Source organism: Coenobita brevimanus, chromosome 78 (assembly GCF_032717465.1).
Source record: "Coenobita brevimanus isolate Jiangsu-jjx chromosome 78, ASM3271746v2, whole genome shotgun sequence".
NCBI lineage: Eukaryota > Metazoa > Arthropoda > Malacostraca > Decapoda > Coenobitidae > Coenobita > Coenobita brevimanus.
Genome location: NC_137031.1, coordinates 28586076 through 28602221, shown reverse-complemented (window position 1 = coordinate 28602221; position 16146 = coordinate 28586076). Strand labels below are relative to the sequence as shown.

Genomic DNA, 16146 nt, shown 5'->3' with positions numbered 1-16146 from the left:
AGGGATTCCAGTGAAATTGCTTGCAGCCATGCCATGAAAAATTTGACTTCCAGAAAAGTGGTGGTCACCTGTCATAGCACCATGAACCAGACGAAGGGAGTACTCTTCTCCATAGATTTTCTTGGATACTCTGAAGAGGACCTCCTAGAGGGGCTGCCAAACCAGCAAAGGTGAAATGTGAAAGGATCAGGAAGTGAGTAAAGGGGACCTTTAGACACACACACACCATCTCTTATTAAGATAGTTGACTCAATATATTGCCTAATGTCCTCAACACAGCTTTCTACCATCTTTGGGTTAGGTCCTGTATGCCAAGGTTGAGGAGATGTTTCCATTGCCAGAGGTTTGAGTATGTCAGTCGGTCCTAAAGTAAAAAATTGCAAGGTTCCCCATAAGTGTGACAACTGTGCTGATGATTATCATGGTGAGATTGATTGCCCCCCCTCCCTCTTATGTGAACTGCTGTGGTGCTCATTCAGCTTCCCTACACCCAAAATGATCAGTAGAAATTTGAGAGTGAGGTCCTATCAGTCCAAACCCATGAACGACTTTCTTTTGCAGCGGCAAAGGACAAGGTCAGGAGGGTGTTAATCCTCCTAAGATCACCTTTGTTTCCACTCTGTCATGTTGGCAGGAGGCAGAGCAATGCAATAGAACAAATCCTATTGCTCCTCCTGCCTCTCAATGCATTCATTCGTCACAGGCATTCCAGTCAAGGGGAGCTTCTGTTATTGCAACAACTTTGGTGGACAGTGTCTCCTCCATGGGGAGATCACTCGTGAGCAGGGTTGTCTTCCCACTTCCATGCATCCCTGCAGGCTGCATTCACAGTCCTGGCAAGGACATCAACAGCCAGATGTACGCTGCTGCCTTGTGCATCCTCTGAGCTTGATATTAGAAGTAAGAGGGCTGCTCCTACCCCACTTGACAAGGTTGTGACTCATTTAATAATGCGGTTGTCTCTGTTAGGGCTACCAATTTGTATGCTACCAAGCCTAGACTGACTGTACCACCACCAGTCACCTCTGCATCATCACCTCCTAATGGTAGGTGGCAGGTAGTAAGGGGTGAGAGGAAAGGGAAGCAGCATCATGTTGCTTTCCAAACCTCATCACATAAAAAAGGAAACCAGCTGTTGGGCCCTCTGGGTCACCACTGCCACCCACCTGCAGTGTGTCCAAACAGAGTGTTTTCTATTCGGCAAAGAATGGGGCTGCCTAAAAGCTGGACCCACAAGTAATAGAAAACATTCATAATCATACAATAGAACTGTAGAGACCTGAGAGGTCTCTGGGAAGAGCTTCAACTTCTCTTAGCTGAGACCCATCCTGTCTGCATTTGTCGGCATAAGACTTTGTTGAGGGACCAGATATTTTCCCCACTGAGGGGAATATACTGGTATATTATCACCATCAACACTGTAGATGATCATCAGGGCGTGTGCCATCTTCTGCCATTTTGATGTGCTTGTAACACCATTCTTCCTATTGTCTGCCCAAATGGCACTGGGGAGTAAATACATAGTGTGTAATGTCTACCTCCCTCAAATTGCCTTTGGCCTTTGAAAGGACCTTAATGGATTAGTTTGCCAGTAGCCCCGATTGTTCATATTCATCAGGAATTTGAATGGAGGGCATCCATTCTGGGGGGTTATATCCAGTCCACATGGGTCCCTCCTGTTGTCCTAAAGAACTATTCTGTGCTCACACCCTTACTTAGGTAAACTCTTGCCTATGTCTGTCAATTGTACCTTTCATTCTTGCTGGACAATTGCTCCCAGTCAACCAGTCTCAAAGTTGGGTAACCACCTCGAGCCCTTTAACAATCGCCTAATTACTTTAACATCGTGTTTTTCTAATGTTTCTCATTCTATTCATGGCATATATATATATATATATATATATATATATATATATATATATATATATATATATATATATATATATATATATATATATATATAAATATATATAAGTAAAACAAAGTGCCTTTCCTGTTACAACCTTCATTTCCGATTGTCAGTATGGATTCTACCAGGGGTGCTCCACTGGCAATCTTCTCACCTACCTCTCAGATTCTTGGTCATCCTCCTTTTGGGGCTTTGGCAAAAGCTTTGCCATTGCATTGGACATCTCAAAGGCTTTCAAGAGAGTCTGGAATAAATCTTTAACCTCCAAACTGCCCTCAGATGGTTTCTCTCCTTCCATCTGTGCCTTCACCTCTAGCTTCCATTCTGTTCATTCTATAGCAGCTGTTGCAGACAGCCACCACTTCTCTCATAGAGCTACCAGTAGTGGTGTTCTTCAGGGTTCTGTCCTGTCACCAACTCCCTTCCTTCTATTCATCAATGACTTTCTAAGCTGTATATCGAACTCCAACCACTCATATGCTGATGACTCCACCCTTCACATTTTCATTTGCTTCCTACCGCATCCATCTCTGCAATTACTTCAGCACACAAGGGATCAGGCTATGGCAAACCTAATGTCTGACTTGGCTCATATCTCTGATTGGCGTACAAGTAATCTTGTTGCTTTTAATGCTCCAAGGACTCAGTTCATACATCTTTCAACCCATCAAAATCTTCTGCAGAAGTATCTTCTAATTTTTAACAAATCCAACTCAATCCTGCATCTTTAAACATGCTTGGGATTTCATTCTCTCGGGATTTCTTTGGAAAAGATCATATTTCCTCTCTTGTAAAATCTACTTCCAAGAGATTAGGTGTGCTAAGCTGACTCCTTGTCTTCTTTACCCCTTCACAGTTGTTGACTTTATACACGAGTTTTATTCAACTCTGTGTAGAGTACAACTCCCATGTTTGGGGAGGCTCCCCACACACCGCATTTCTCAACAAGGTGAAGTCAAAGGCTTTTTGTCTTATTAACTCTCTTCCTCTTACAGGAACCCTTCAACCTCTGTCTCTTCACCTCACTGCTACACCTTTGTCTGTCTTAAATCGCTACTTCAATGATCACTGTTCCTCTGAAATGTCTGTTAGCAACCCTCCACCACTATGGCGGGAGCGTTGCACCCATCTAGCAACAACTTCTCATCTTTTTTCTATCCAACTCTCTAATGCAAGAGTTACCCATCTATCCCAGTCCTTCATGCATGGAACAGGTCAACTCTGGAACTGTCTTTCTCTGTCTGTATGACCTCCAGTCTTACAAACGCAGTGTCAAGACATCTCGAAATGAACAGATCTTGAATTTGGCTCTATGTTATCTTGTTATTTTTTTTATTTTTTCTTGGAGGGAACAATCCTATGGGCTTCTGACCTTTGGTTCCTTCTTCCTTGCATTAAAAGAAATAAGTATATACTGGTTCGCTTGCAGTAATTGACCGCACCATCTTCACCTGAGTGTGCACTAGATTTCATGTGGATGATCTCATGTGATGATCTCCATGATAAGTATCACTATGCAGTCTTACCATGCACAGCTGGCAGTCCACCCACACCACAGGTTCCTCGTTGGTGTCTGGACCAGGTTGACTGGAACCTCTTTCGGGACCTAAGAGTTCTTCAGTCACGGGAGGAAGAGTTTCTCAGTGCTAATGCGGCTGTACAGTATTACACCTCTAATCTTTACCAAGCAGGTGCGAGGGCAAATCCCAGAACAGCTGGCTACTTTCTTCGTAGGCCTGTGCCATGGTGAAACAGCGAGTGTGCAGCCGCTCACAAAGCCTACAGAACTACACATTCCCTGTAGCCTACGCACTTTATGTAAATACTGCATACTGCAGAGTCTGCATCTGAAGGTATGGTTCTATCATGGCTGTTCAGAATAAGGGTAGACATCATCAAGAATGCACAGCACTGCTCTTGGACTGTCTATGTTTCTTTTATTAATCCTTCTCTCCTCTATCCCAGGTTTCAAAGTGGGTGTGGAAGGTACAAAGGAAATATTCATGAAACCCACCAGTGCTGATGATCAATCTCCATATTGTGCCAAAATCTATAGAGGCTACTTCTACTTTTGGTGAACAGTTCACTACTTTTCCTAGGAGAGATCCTTCAGTGCATATTTTGCTGAATATTTGCCTCAGAAGAAATTCGGGTTAAATTTTCAGTTTTGAGGAAGGGAGACATACAACACCTAATACAGCATGAGAGAAATGAGAGCTGCCTTTGCCTTCTGGAGGGATATAGCTGCAGGACACGATGGTATTCAATATGCCATGATTCTCCTTCTAGCGGAGGAGACCCTGGCCTTCCTATTGGCCATGTTCAACATAGTGTGGAAGGAGGGGATCCTGCCAGCTAGCTGGCAACTGCCGATAATCATCTCGATATCGAAGCCAAGGAACGACCAATTCATAGTGTCAAATTCCCACACAATCTTTTTGACATCTTTCATTTGGATATTGTATGAAAAGATGGTGACTGCGCCTGGTTTGTTATTTAGGCAATTGTGGATTTTTATCTAAATGCCAGTATGTTTTTAGGCAGATGGGATCCACTATGGATAATGTTCGCCATGAGTCATCCACCTGCACCGCAAATGGATCCAAACAGCACCACGTTACGGTATTTTTTGGCCTGGTGAAGGCGTATGAAACAGCTTAGTGCCATGGCATTTATTCCAGTCTCCATTTTTACGATCTTTGGGATCACTTATCCACTTTTATCCAGAACTTCCTATGTGAGAGGAAGTTTCAGGTGTGTGTTTGGGATGAGCTCTCTCTCTCTCTCTTGTACACTCAGGAGGAGAGAGTGCCACAGGGGAGTGTTTTGGGTGTGGAATTATTCGACTGTGAGGGGTCTTACCAGATGGAATGAAAAGCACCCTCCTTGTGGATGACTTCTCTGTCTCATTTGCTGCATCCTAAATGTCGGAGGTAGAGCGCTGACTGAAACTTGCAGTAGGCTGAACCTTTCCCTGGGCTCAGATTAGCGACTTTAGGGTTCTCTTCATCAAACCTTTGTTAGTCGCCGGCGTTGAGTGACGGACTCCCTCCAGTGCCAGTGTCGGAGATGTCAAATTAATGCAATTTGTAAAACCCTGTGAACAAAATATGGAACAGGAACGAAGGTCACTGGTATGTTTGTAAGACCCTATTCTGCCATCCTAAGCACTCAGGCGGTCAGTTTACCCCAGATGATTTCATCCATATGTTTACATGTTAATGGCACATACACAGTAATTTTATTAATTTTTCCACTCAAGATAACGAATCATAGGATGGGTTTAAGATGCTAAAAAAAAAAAAAAATGCGAGGTGCGCCAGATGATTCTCTTCAGATTATTAAAAGGAAGATGTCGATTGTCGAAAAAAAAAAAAATGGACTCGGGGCCAGCCTGGGGTGCATGCAGATATATTAAATAACTGCTTTTGGAAGGTTAATACAGCTAAAATGCACATGGGGTGCATCTTGATGAAGATTTGTTACTTAAACATCCAAAGGATTGCTTGTAAGGAAGAATGACGTTTTTAGACCTCACCTATGACCACTGTCTTACTTCTTGCCAGAAGGTTTTGAATCTTTTAAATTTTCCTGCTCATATTAGATGGGGTGCTGAGAGACATACCCTTCTGCTGCTCCATCAAGCTCTGGCGTTATCCATGCTGGAATATGCTTGTGAGGTGCACTCCTCAGCTATCTCTGCCTGGTTATGAGCCTTGGACTCTGTACATCATACAGACTTTCGTTTGGCTACAGGAACATTATTCATACATTCTCTGTTCCAATCCCGCTTGTGGATTTAGGGGTAATGTGGGTGAATCTATGGCGTTGGTCCCATATAGTGAGGTGCTGGTATAGAGTTCAGAGACTTCTTTGGACCCCAATATATAACTGTGTTTTTAGTTTTGCCCAGCACACTTTTTACGACCTCCATTCGCGATTTTCTCTCCCCTTGAGTTATCGGGCAAACGGTGTCATGACTGAACTCAGTCTCTCAGGTACTCCAGTCTAAGGTACAAAGACGTGTGTTGTTCCACCCTTGGTGTTTCCTGGTCAGATTTTGCCGGTATATCACGGCCTCTAAGTTTATTGCATCGGATGTGATGATCTGCACCTAGTTTTTAGCTCATGTTGCCTTAAATATTGGGTCTGTATCAGCATTTGGCTCAGAGACTGATATAGGTACTGGATCTGGAGTTGTCTTCTCTAATTTCAGCCTGGTTGGCACCCTACTTTCCTCAACCACAGTTTACACTGCTGGGCCGTCAGCATTTCTGATGGCTCTCCATTTTACCCTTATCTATGCGGCAAATAATTTTACTATATTTAGAGATTCCAGAGCAGCCTTATCTGCCCTTCAGCATTTTAACACTCCACACTCTGTGGTATTGGTAATTTTAGAAAAGCTCCTCCTCCCGGACCATCATGGCCAGAGACTTTCCTTTGTTGGGCCATGTTGGTCTGCAGGGAAATGTGCGGATGAGGCAACAAGGATAGCAGCTACCCTTGATGTTTCTATCAGACCTCTCCCTTAAAGAAATTACTTCCCTGTGATTAAGGCTTCTGTCCGGACCTCCTGAGAGCATGCATGGGATACACTTACTGTACCAAGCAAGCTACAGAAGGTGACGGTGGTAGTTAGTCCATGGATCAGTATAGCCATGTCCCATCACTAGGATATTGCTGTGACTTACCTATGGAGTGGTCATACGTCCCATGCACAGCCATCTCATTGAGGGAAGACACCATCTTCTAATTGTGAAAACTGGTCTCGTTGACTGTGCAATACCTCTTACTTGAGTGTCCTAATCTGTGGGATACCTCTGCAGGTTAAGTCGGGAGATGGTTCTTACTTTCTCTTCTCAGTCCTTCGTGAGGAGGCGTGTGATTCGGGGGGGTCGGGGGGGACATCTTGTTTGATAAGGAAGCAGGCTTCCTCAGACAGCTTTAGCTTTTATGCCAGTTTTAACTGTTTTTCTTAATGCGTAATTTTATGGTGTGTCCTTGACGAAGTGCATGAACTTTAATGTTAGATGACTGTATTAATTTGTGTTATTATGTTGTTATCCCTATATGTATAATTATATCTGTACATATAGCCCTCCTTGTTCTGCTTTTAATTTAATTTGTTGTACATTGGTAATAATATCTGTTGCTACGCTGCCAGGATCATTTTAGTGTAATCACTTAATCAGTCAAACAGCGTGGTGCTGAGTGGACATCAGTTGGTCATCTGCACTGATCCAGTGACCATGCCATGTTTCATTACTGTCCGGGTAATTTTGATTAATCAGACTGATAAACTCAAGATTTTTTCCCTGGGCTTTGGTGACACCTTAGGAGGAAAAGAACTTAAAACAAGCTTCGAACATCTCAGTATTTTAAGATAATGTAGCCGTCCAACCGGATAAGAGCCCCGAAATTCGCTAGTTTGGAACACTGTATTCAATTATGTTCAAATGCTGAATGAGATCGCATCCCAAAATTGGTGTGAGTGTGGATGAACTGTGATGAAATGAAGAAAATGAGCACCAAGTTTCTCTTGATTAGGTGATACACTGCAAGCAGGTGTTTCAGGGTAGAATCCCCACAGTACTGTTGATCTCGTGTCAACTCTCTTTCATCCAATTTAAATCTCATTCTGAAGAATTACCTCGCTCATATTTTGTTCCCCTATGCTGTTAGTGTCATTCTGCTTTAATCTGTTAGTCTTCACTCTGCATGTTTGCTCGTCCCCGCCTCGGAGGGGCTTGGGAACGGGTATTGTTTTCAATCGGTTTGTTTGTGTTTGTCTGTCTGTTAACAACTTTACGCAAAAACTACCAGTGCGATTATAACTACAATTACTGGGATGATGGGCTATGACCTTCTGATCATCTGTTTAAGTTTTGGGCCGAGTTGGGCCAAGCCCTAGACTGTAGGCCCAAAGAAAAAGTATTTTTCTTTTCTTACCGTAACTCTTTTCAAATCCGTCATTTCGACATGAAACCAAAACCTAAAGGTGCCTCTTTCAAATCTACATCCTCTAACATGAAGCATTGCATCAGGGGTATCACCCCCAGTCAGGCCTAAAATTTCAAATAGGAATAAAATCGTCAATTTTCACCCGATTTACTCCAAATATGATACGTGATATCTTTGACTAGATATCCTGTTGTGTTTATATGTCAGCACTAAAATGACTGCCGGGGACGAGTTTGCTGTGCCTTGGCACCGCTTCAGTGTTCTCTCTCTCTCTCTCTCTGCTATAGCTTCTACTCATATTTTACCCATTTCTCTTCTGCAGCTGGGTCTGCTTAATTGCCAACACACTCTCATTGGAAGCCGTGGAGAGAGCAAGAGCATATCCGGGGGAGAGAGGAAGAGACTCAGCTTTGCTTGTGAGGTTAGTTTTGGCACAGGTTTGATTTATACAGAGGTGTTTCATTACTCTCATTCCCCAGAATCTATCTATCTATCTATTGCAAGACGCCTTAATCCCTTATACGGGGTGGTCACAAACAAATCGCCTCCATGTCACCTTGTCCCCCGCCATTTCACTGCCCTGCTCCCAGGTCACACACCCCTCTCTCATATACCTCTCCATGCCATCCTTCCATCTCATCCTTGGCCTTCCCCTCCCTCTCTCCCCTTCCACCTTACTCACATACACTCTCCTCATCAGTCTCTCATTCTCCATCCTCTCCACATGGCCAGACCACCTCAGTGTGTTTCTCCTAATGTTTCCTATCACATCCATACCACAACGCTCCTTCACACCCTCATTTGTCAGTCTGTCAATCCATGTGACTCCACAGGCTCCTCTCAGATAACTCATTTCCATTGTTCTCACTCTTGACTTGTGTCCCTCCAACAAAGTCCAAGCTTCACTTCCATACGTCAGAGTTGGTATCACAATACTGTCATGTAATAACTTTTTCACTTCCATGCTCACTTCCCTGTTTCTTATCACTGCTTTCAAGGAACCAGCAACCTCTCTTCCTTGTTGTACCCTTTCAAGCACTTCATCCTCCAAACTTCCATCCTTACTCGTCACACTACCCAAGTACTTAAACGTACTCACATTTTCCATTTCCTTATCATCCAACCTCATTGTACATTCACTGACTTCACCTCTCTCGAAGACCATAACTTTACCCTTCCCTATATTCGCCTTTAAATTCCGTTTCTTACACGCTCTCCCAAACTCATCCATCAAGCCTTGCAGCTCCCCTTCGTCTTCACTTAACAACACAGTGTCATCTGCAAACAACAGTACAAGGAGTTTCCAAACACTGCCCTCTCTCATTACGGCCACTCCAACATTCACTGTCCTACCTTGTATCTCTTTTATAACCCAATCCATATACAGATTGAACAACCATGGAGACATGACACTTCTCTGATTCAGTCCAACCTTCAAATAGAAAAACTCACTCAGTTCACTATCCACATGCACTGCAGCCTTAGCACCCTCATACTGTACGTACTCTTCACAGCATTTAACAACTTCCCATCTACTCCATATATTCTTAATACTTTCCACAATCCTTGTCTATCCACCCTGTCATATGCTTTCTCCACATCCATGAAGGCCGCATATAACTTCTTTCCCTTCTCTAGACACTTTTCCACCAAAGATCTAAAAATGAATATCTGATCTACACAACGTCTTCCATTCCTAAACCCTCTCGGTTCTTCTCCAACTAATTCCTCTGTTATTTCCCTAACTCTGTCAATAAGTACCCTACCGTATACTTTTCCTATTACACTAAGAAGATAAATGCCCCTATGATTACCACAAACTTCTTTTTCCTCTTTCCCTTTGTACAGGGGAATAATTATAGCTGACTTCCAATCATTCGGGACTTTACCTTCCTCCCAGGCCAATCTGCACATCATCCACGTCCATTCTACTACTATCTCTCCCCCATGATTCAGCATTTAACCACACACTCCATCAATTCCTGAGGCTTTCCCCAATTTGACTTTCATCAATGCTTCCACAGCTTCCCTTCTACTGATTTCTTCCTGTTTTCTCGTCTTCCTCGTTCTACCAGCCATTCCCCAGCCACTTATACTCGCATTACTTTCATTCTCAATGTTCAACAGTTCATTAAAGTGTTGTCTCCATCTGCACACTTTTTCTCCCTGCTCAACTAGTAATCTACCATTTTTATCTTTCACTCCCCTACTAACTTCATTACCCCAGTATAATATAAATATTTTCGTTACAAGAGAATCCATTTCAATGAAACTTGGTGCTTATTTTCTTCATTTCATCACAGTTCATCCACACTTACACCAATTTTGGGATGCGATCTCATTCAGCATTTGAACATAATTGAATTCAGCGTTCCAAATTAGCGAATTTCGGGGCTCTTATCCGGTTGGACGGCTGCATTATCTTAAAATACTGAGATGTTCGAAGCTTGTTTTAAGTTCTTTTCCTCCTAAGGTGTCACCAAAGCCTGGGGAAAAAATCTTGAGTTTATCAGTCTGATTAATCAAAATTACCCGGACAGTAATGAAACATGGCATGGTCACTGGATCAGTGCAGATGACCAACTGATGTCCACTCAGCACCACGCTGTTTGACTGATTAAGTGATTACACTAAAATGATCCTGGCAGCGTAGCAACAGATATTATTACTAATGTACAACAAATTAAATTAAAAGCAGAACAAGGAGAGCTATATGTACAGATATAATTATATATATAGGGATAACAACATAATAACACAAATTAATACAGTCATCTAACATTAAAGTTCATGCACTTCGTCAAGGACACACCATAAAATTACGCATTAAGAAAAACAGTTAAAACTGGCATAAAAGCTAAAGCTGTCTGAGGAAGCCTGCTTCCTTAACAAACAAGATGTCCCCCCCGACCCCCCCGAATCACACGCCTCCTCACGAAGGACTGAGAAGAGAAAGTAAGAACCATCTCCCGACTTAACCTGCAGAGGTATCCCACAGATTAGGACACTCAAGTAAGAGGTATTGCACAGTCAACGAGACCAGTTTTCACAATTAGAAGATGGTGTCTTCCCTCAATGAGATGGCTGTGCATGGGACGTATGACCACTCCATAGGTAAGTCACAGCAATATCCTAGTGATGGGACATGGCTATACTGATCCATGGACTAACTACCACCGTCACCTTCTGTAGCTTGCTTGGTACAGTAAGTGTATCCCATGCATGCTCTCAGGAGGTCCGGACAGAAGCCTTAATCACAGGGAAGTAATTTCTTTAAGGGAGAGGTCTGATAGAAACATCAAGGGTAGCTGCTATCCTTGTTGCCTCATCCGCACATTTCCCTGCAGACCAACATGGCCCAACAAAGGAAAGTCTCTGGCCATGATGGTCCGGGAGGAGGAGCTTTTCTAAAATTACCAATACCACAGAGTGTGGAGTGTTAAAATGCTGAAGGGCAGATAAGGCTGCTCTGGAATCTCTAAATATAGTAAAATTATTTGCCGCATAGATAAGGGTAAAATAGAGAGACATCAGAAATGCTGACGGCCCAGCAGTGTAAACTGTGGTTGAGGAAAGTAGGGTGCCAACCAGGCTGAAATTAGAGAAGACAACTCCAGATCCAGTACCTATATCAGTCTCTGAGCCAAATGCTGATACAGACCCAATATTTAAGGCAACATGAGCTAAAAACTAGGTGCAGATCATCACATCCGATGCAATAAACTTAGAGGCCGTGATATACCGGCAAAATCTGACCAGGAAACACCAAGGGTGGAACAACACACGTCTTTGTACCTTAGACTGGAGTACCTGAGAGACTGAGTTCAGTCATGACACCGTTTGCCCGATAACTCAAGGGGAGAGAAAATCGCGAATGGAGGTCGTAAAAAGTGTGCTGGGCAAAACTAAAAACACAGTTATATATTGGGGTCCAAAGAAGTCTCTGAACTCTATACCAGCACCTCACTATATGGGACCAACGCCATAGATTCACCCACATTACCCCTAAATCCACAAGCGGGATTGGAACAGAGAATGTATGAATAATGTTCCTGTAGCCAAACGAAAGTCTGTATGATGTACAGAGTCCAAGGCTCATAACCAGGCAGAGATAGCTGAGGAGTGCACCTCACAAGCATATTCCAGCATGGATAACGCCAGAGCTTGATGGAGCAGGAGAAGGGTATGTCTCTCAGCACCCCATCTAATATGAGCAGGAAAGTTTAAAAGATTCAAAACCTTCTGGCAAGAAGTAAGACAGTGGTCATAGGTGAGGTCTAAAAACGTCATTCTTCCTTACAAGCAATCCTTTGGATGTTTAAGTAACAAATCTTCATCAAGATGCACCCCATGTGCATTGTAGCTGTATTAACCCTCCAAAGGCAGTTATTTAATATATCTGCATGCACCCCAGGCTGGCCCCGAGTCCATATTTTTTTTTCGACAATCGACATCTTCCTTTTAATAATCTGAAGAGAATCATCTGGCGCACCTCGCATTTTTTTTTTTTTTTAGCATCTTAAACCTATCCTATGATTCGGTATCTTGAGTGGAAAAATTCATAAAATTACTGTGTATGTGCCATTAACATGTAAACATATGGATGAAAACATCTGGGGTAAACTGACCGCCTGAGTGCTTAGGATGGCAGAATAGGGTCTTACAAACATACCAGTGACCTTCGTTCCTGTTCCATATTTTGTTCACAGGGTTTTACAAATTGCATTAATTTGACATCTCCGACACTGGCACTGGAGGGAGTCCGTCACTCAACGCCGGCGACTAACAAAGGTTTGATGAAGAGAACCCTAAAGTCGCTAATCTGAGCCCAGGGAAAGGTTCAGCCTACTGCAAGTTTCAGTCAGCGCTCTACCTCCGACATTTAGGATGCAGCAAATGAGACAGAGAAGTCATCCACAAGGAGGGTGCTTTTCATTCCATCTGGTAAGACCCCTCACAGTCGAATAATTCCACACCCAAAACACTCCCCTGTGGCACTCTCTCCTCCTGAGTGTACAAGAGAGAGAGAGAGAGCTCATCCCAAACACACACCTGAAACTTCCTCTCACATAGGAAGTTCTGGATAAAAGTGGATAAGTGATCCCAAAGATCGTAAAAATGGAGACTGGAATAAATGCTATGGCACTAAGCTGTTTCATACGCCTTCACCAGGCCAAAAAATACCGTAACGTGGTGCTGTTTGGATCCATTTGCGGTGCAGGTGGATGACTCATGGCGAACATTATCCATAGTGGATCCCATCTGCCTAAAAACATACTGGCATTTAGATAAAAATCCACAATTGCCTAAATAACAAACCAGGCGCAGTCACCATCTTTTCATACAATATCCAAATGAAAGATGTCAAAAAGATTGTGTGGGAATTTGACACTATGAATTGGTCGTTCCTTGGCTTCGATATCGAGATGATTATCGGCAGTTGCCAGCTAGCTGGCAGGATCCCCTCCTTCCACACTATGTTGAACATGGCCAATAGGAAGGCCAGGGTCTCCTCCGCTAGAAGGAGAATCATGGCATATTGAATACCATCGTGTCCTGCAGCTATATCCCTCCAGAAGGCAAAGGCAGCTCTCATTTCTCTCATGCTGTATTAGGTGTTGTATGTCTCCCTTCCTCAAAACTGAAAATTTAACCCGAATTTCTTCTGAGGCAAATATTCAGCAAAATATGCACTGAAGGATCTCTCCTAGGAAAAGTAGTGAACTGTTCACCAAAAGTAGAAGTAGCCTCTATAGATTTTGGCACAATATGGAGATTGATCATCAGCACTGGTGGGTTTCATGAATATTTCCTTTGTACCTTCCACACCCACTTTGAAACCTGGGATAGAGGAGAGAAGGATTAATAAAAGAAACATAGACTGTCCAAGAGCAGTGCTGTGCATTCTTGATGATGTCTACCCTTATTCTGAACAGCCATGATGGAACCATACCTTCAGATGCAGACTCTGCAGTATGCAGTATTTACATAAAGTGGATAGGCTACAGAGAATGTGTAGTTCTGTAGGCTTTGTGAGCGGCTGCACACTCGCTGTTTCACCATGGCACAGGCCTACGAAGAAAGTAGCCAGCTGTTCTGGGATTTGCCCTCGCACCTGGTTGGTAAAGATTAGAGGTGTAATATTGTACAGCCGCATTAGCACTGAGAAACTCTTCCTCCCGTGACTGAAGAACTCGTAGGTCCCGAAAGAGGTTCCAGTCAACCTGGTCCAGACACCAACGAGGAACCTGTGGTGTGGGTGGACTGCCAGCTGTGCATGGTAAGACTGCATAGTGATACTTATCATGGAGATCATCACATGACATCATCCACATGAAATCTAGTGCACACTCAGGTGAAGATGGTGCGGTCAATTACTGCAAGCGAACCAGTATATACTTATTTCTTTTAATGCAAGGAAGAAGGAACCTGGCCAGAAGCCCATAGGGTTGTTCCCTCCAAGAAAAAATGAAAAATTAACAAGATAACATAGAGCCAAATTCAAGATCTGTTCATTTCGAGATGTCTTGACACTGCATTTGAAAGACTGGAGGTCATATAGACAGAGAGAGACAGTTCCAGAGTTGACCTGTTCCATGCATGAAGGAGTGGGAGACATGGGTAACTCTTGCATTAGAGAGTTGGATAGAAAAAAGATGAGAAGTTGTTGCTAGACGGGTGCTACGCTCCCGCCAGAGTGGTGGAGGGATGCAAACAGACAGTTCAGAGGAACAGTGATCATTGAAGTAGCGATATATGACAGACAAAGATGCAGCAGTGAGGTGAAGAGTCAGAGGTTGAAGGGATCCTGTAAGAGGAAGAGAGTTAATAAGACAAAAAGCCTTTGACTCCACCTTGTTGAGAAATGCGGTGTGTGGGGAGCCTCCCCAAACATGGGAGTTGTACTCTACACAGAGTTGAATAAAACTCGTGTATAAAGTCAACAACTGTGAAGGGGTAAAGAAGACAAGGAGTCAGCTTAGCACACCTAATCTCTTGGAAGTAGATTTTACAAGAGAGGCAATATGATCTTTCCCAAAGAAATCCCGAGAGAATGAAATCCCAAGCATGTTTAAAGATGCAGGATTGAGTTGGATTTGTTAAAAATTAGAAGATACTTCTACAGAAGATTTTGATGGGTTGAAAAATGTATGAACTGAGTCCTTGGAGCATTAAAAGCAACAAGATTACTTGTACGCCAATCAGAGATATGAGCCAAGTCAGACATTAGGTTTGCCATAGCCTGATCCCTTGTGTGCTGAAGTAATTGTGTGCTGAAGTAATTGCGGTAGGAAGCAAATGAAAATGTGAAGGATGGAGTCATCAGCATATGAGTGGTTGGAGTTCGATATACAGCTTAGAAAGTCATTGATGAATAGAAGGAAGGGAGTTGGTGACAGGACAGAACCCTGAAGAACACCACTACTGGTAGCTCTATGAGAGGAGTGTTGGCTGTTAACAACAGCCGCTAGAGCAATGGTTCTTAACCGTTTTTGAGTCACGGACCCCTTCGAGAATCTGGTGAAAGCTATGAACCCACCCCTACAAAAATGCACATAAGCACATAACCACAGCATTTTCCATGCAAAGAATATACTTCATTTTATTGAAAATTACCTCACGTAGTGTATGACTTACACAAAGTATAGAACAGTCTTTACAAAAAATTATGTTTCTCACTCTTTTTCATGCAAAAACTAATGGCCATTCAATGAAAAAATAAGCATCCAACCTGTGCAAATTAAACAAAACAAAACTTTAATTCTGCTCAAAAGTTCATTTCAATGAAAGGGTTGTTGTTTGGCCTAAATAAGAAGATGTAATTGTGGAGTGGTCTTTAATAAGGCAACACGCATGTCACTGTTGACATACAGTTGATTTTGACTTTTCGTTTTGATAGAAACAATCGCTGAAAACCCTGACTCACAAAGGCATGTAGTGGCAAACGGAATCAGAGCACCCATAGTTCCCTTTGCCTGACGAGGGTAGGCTTGTGTCAGTGAACACAAGAATTATTCAAGACTCTTCATTTTTTTTTTTTTTTTTTTTTTTTTTTTTAGCGGGGGGCAGCTTATGATGCAAAATGGCATCACGCAATATCGCTATATTGTTCTCAATTATTCTGACCTTTATGGACCCCCTGAAGCCCATCCATGGACCCCCAAGGGTTTCATGGACCCCAGGTTAAGAACCCCTGCACTAGAGAATGATCAGAATGGAAGCTAGAGGTGAAGGCACAGATTCAAGAATAGAAACTGTCTGAGGGCAGTTTG

The 16146-nt window shown here is 43.0% G+C and overlaps 1 protein-coding gene across 1 annotated transcript in view; it reads left to right on the top strand.

The window, feature by feature from the left end:
* LOC145408781 (protein white-like) overlaps window positions 1–16146 on the top strand; it is a 282276-nt gene that overhangs the window by 222567 nt on the left and 43563 nt on the right. Inside the window, exon 4 of the mRNA XM_080279431.1 lies at window positions 8196–8294. Coding sequence (XP_080135557.1) covers window positions 8196–8294 — 99 coding nt within the window. The remainder of the gene's footprint in view (window positions 1–8195; window positions 8295–16146) is intronic.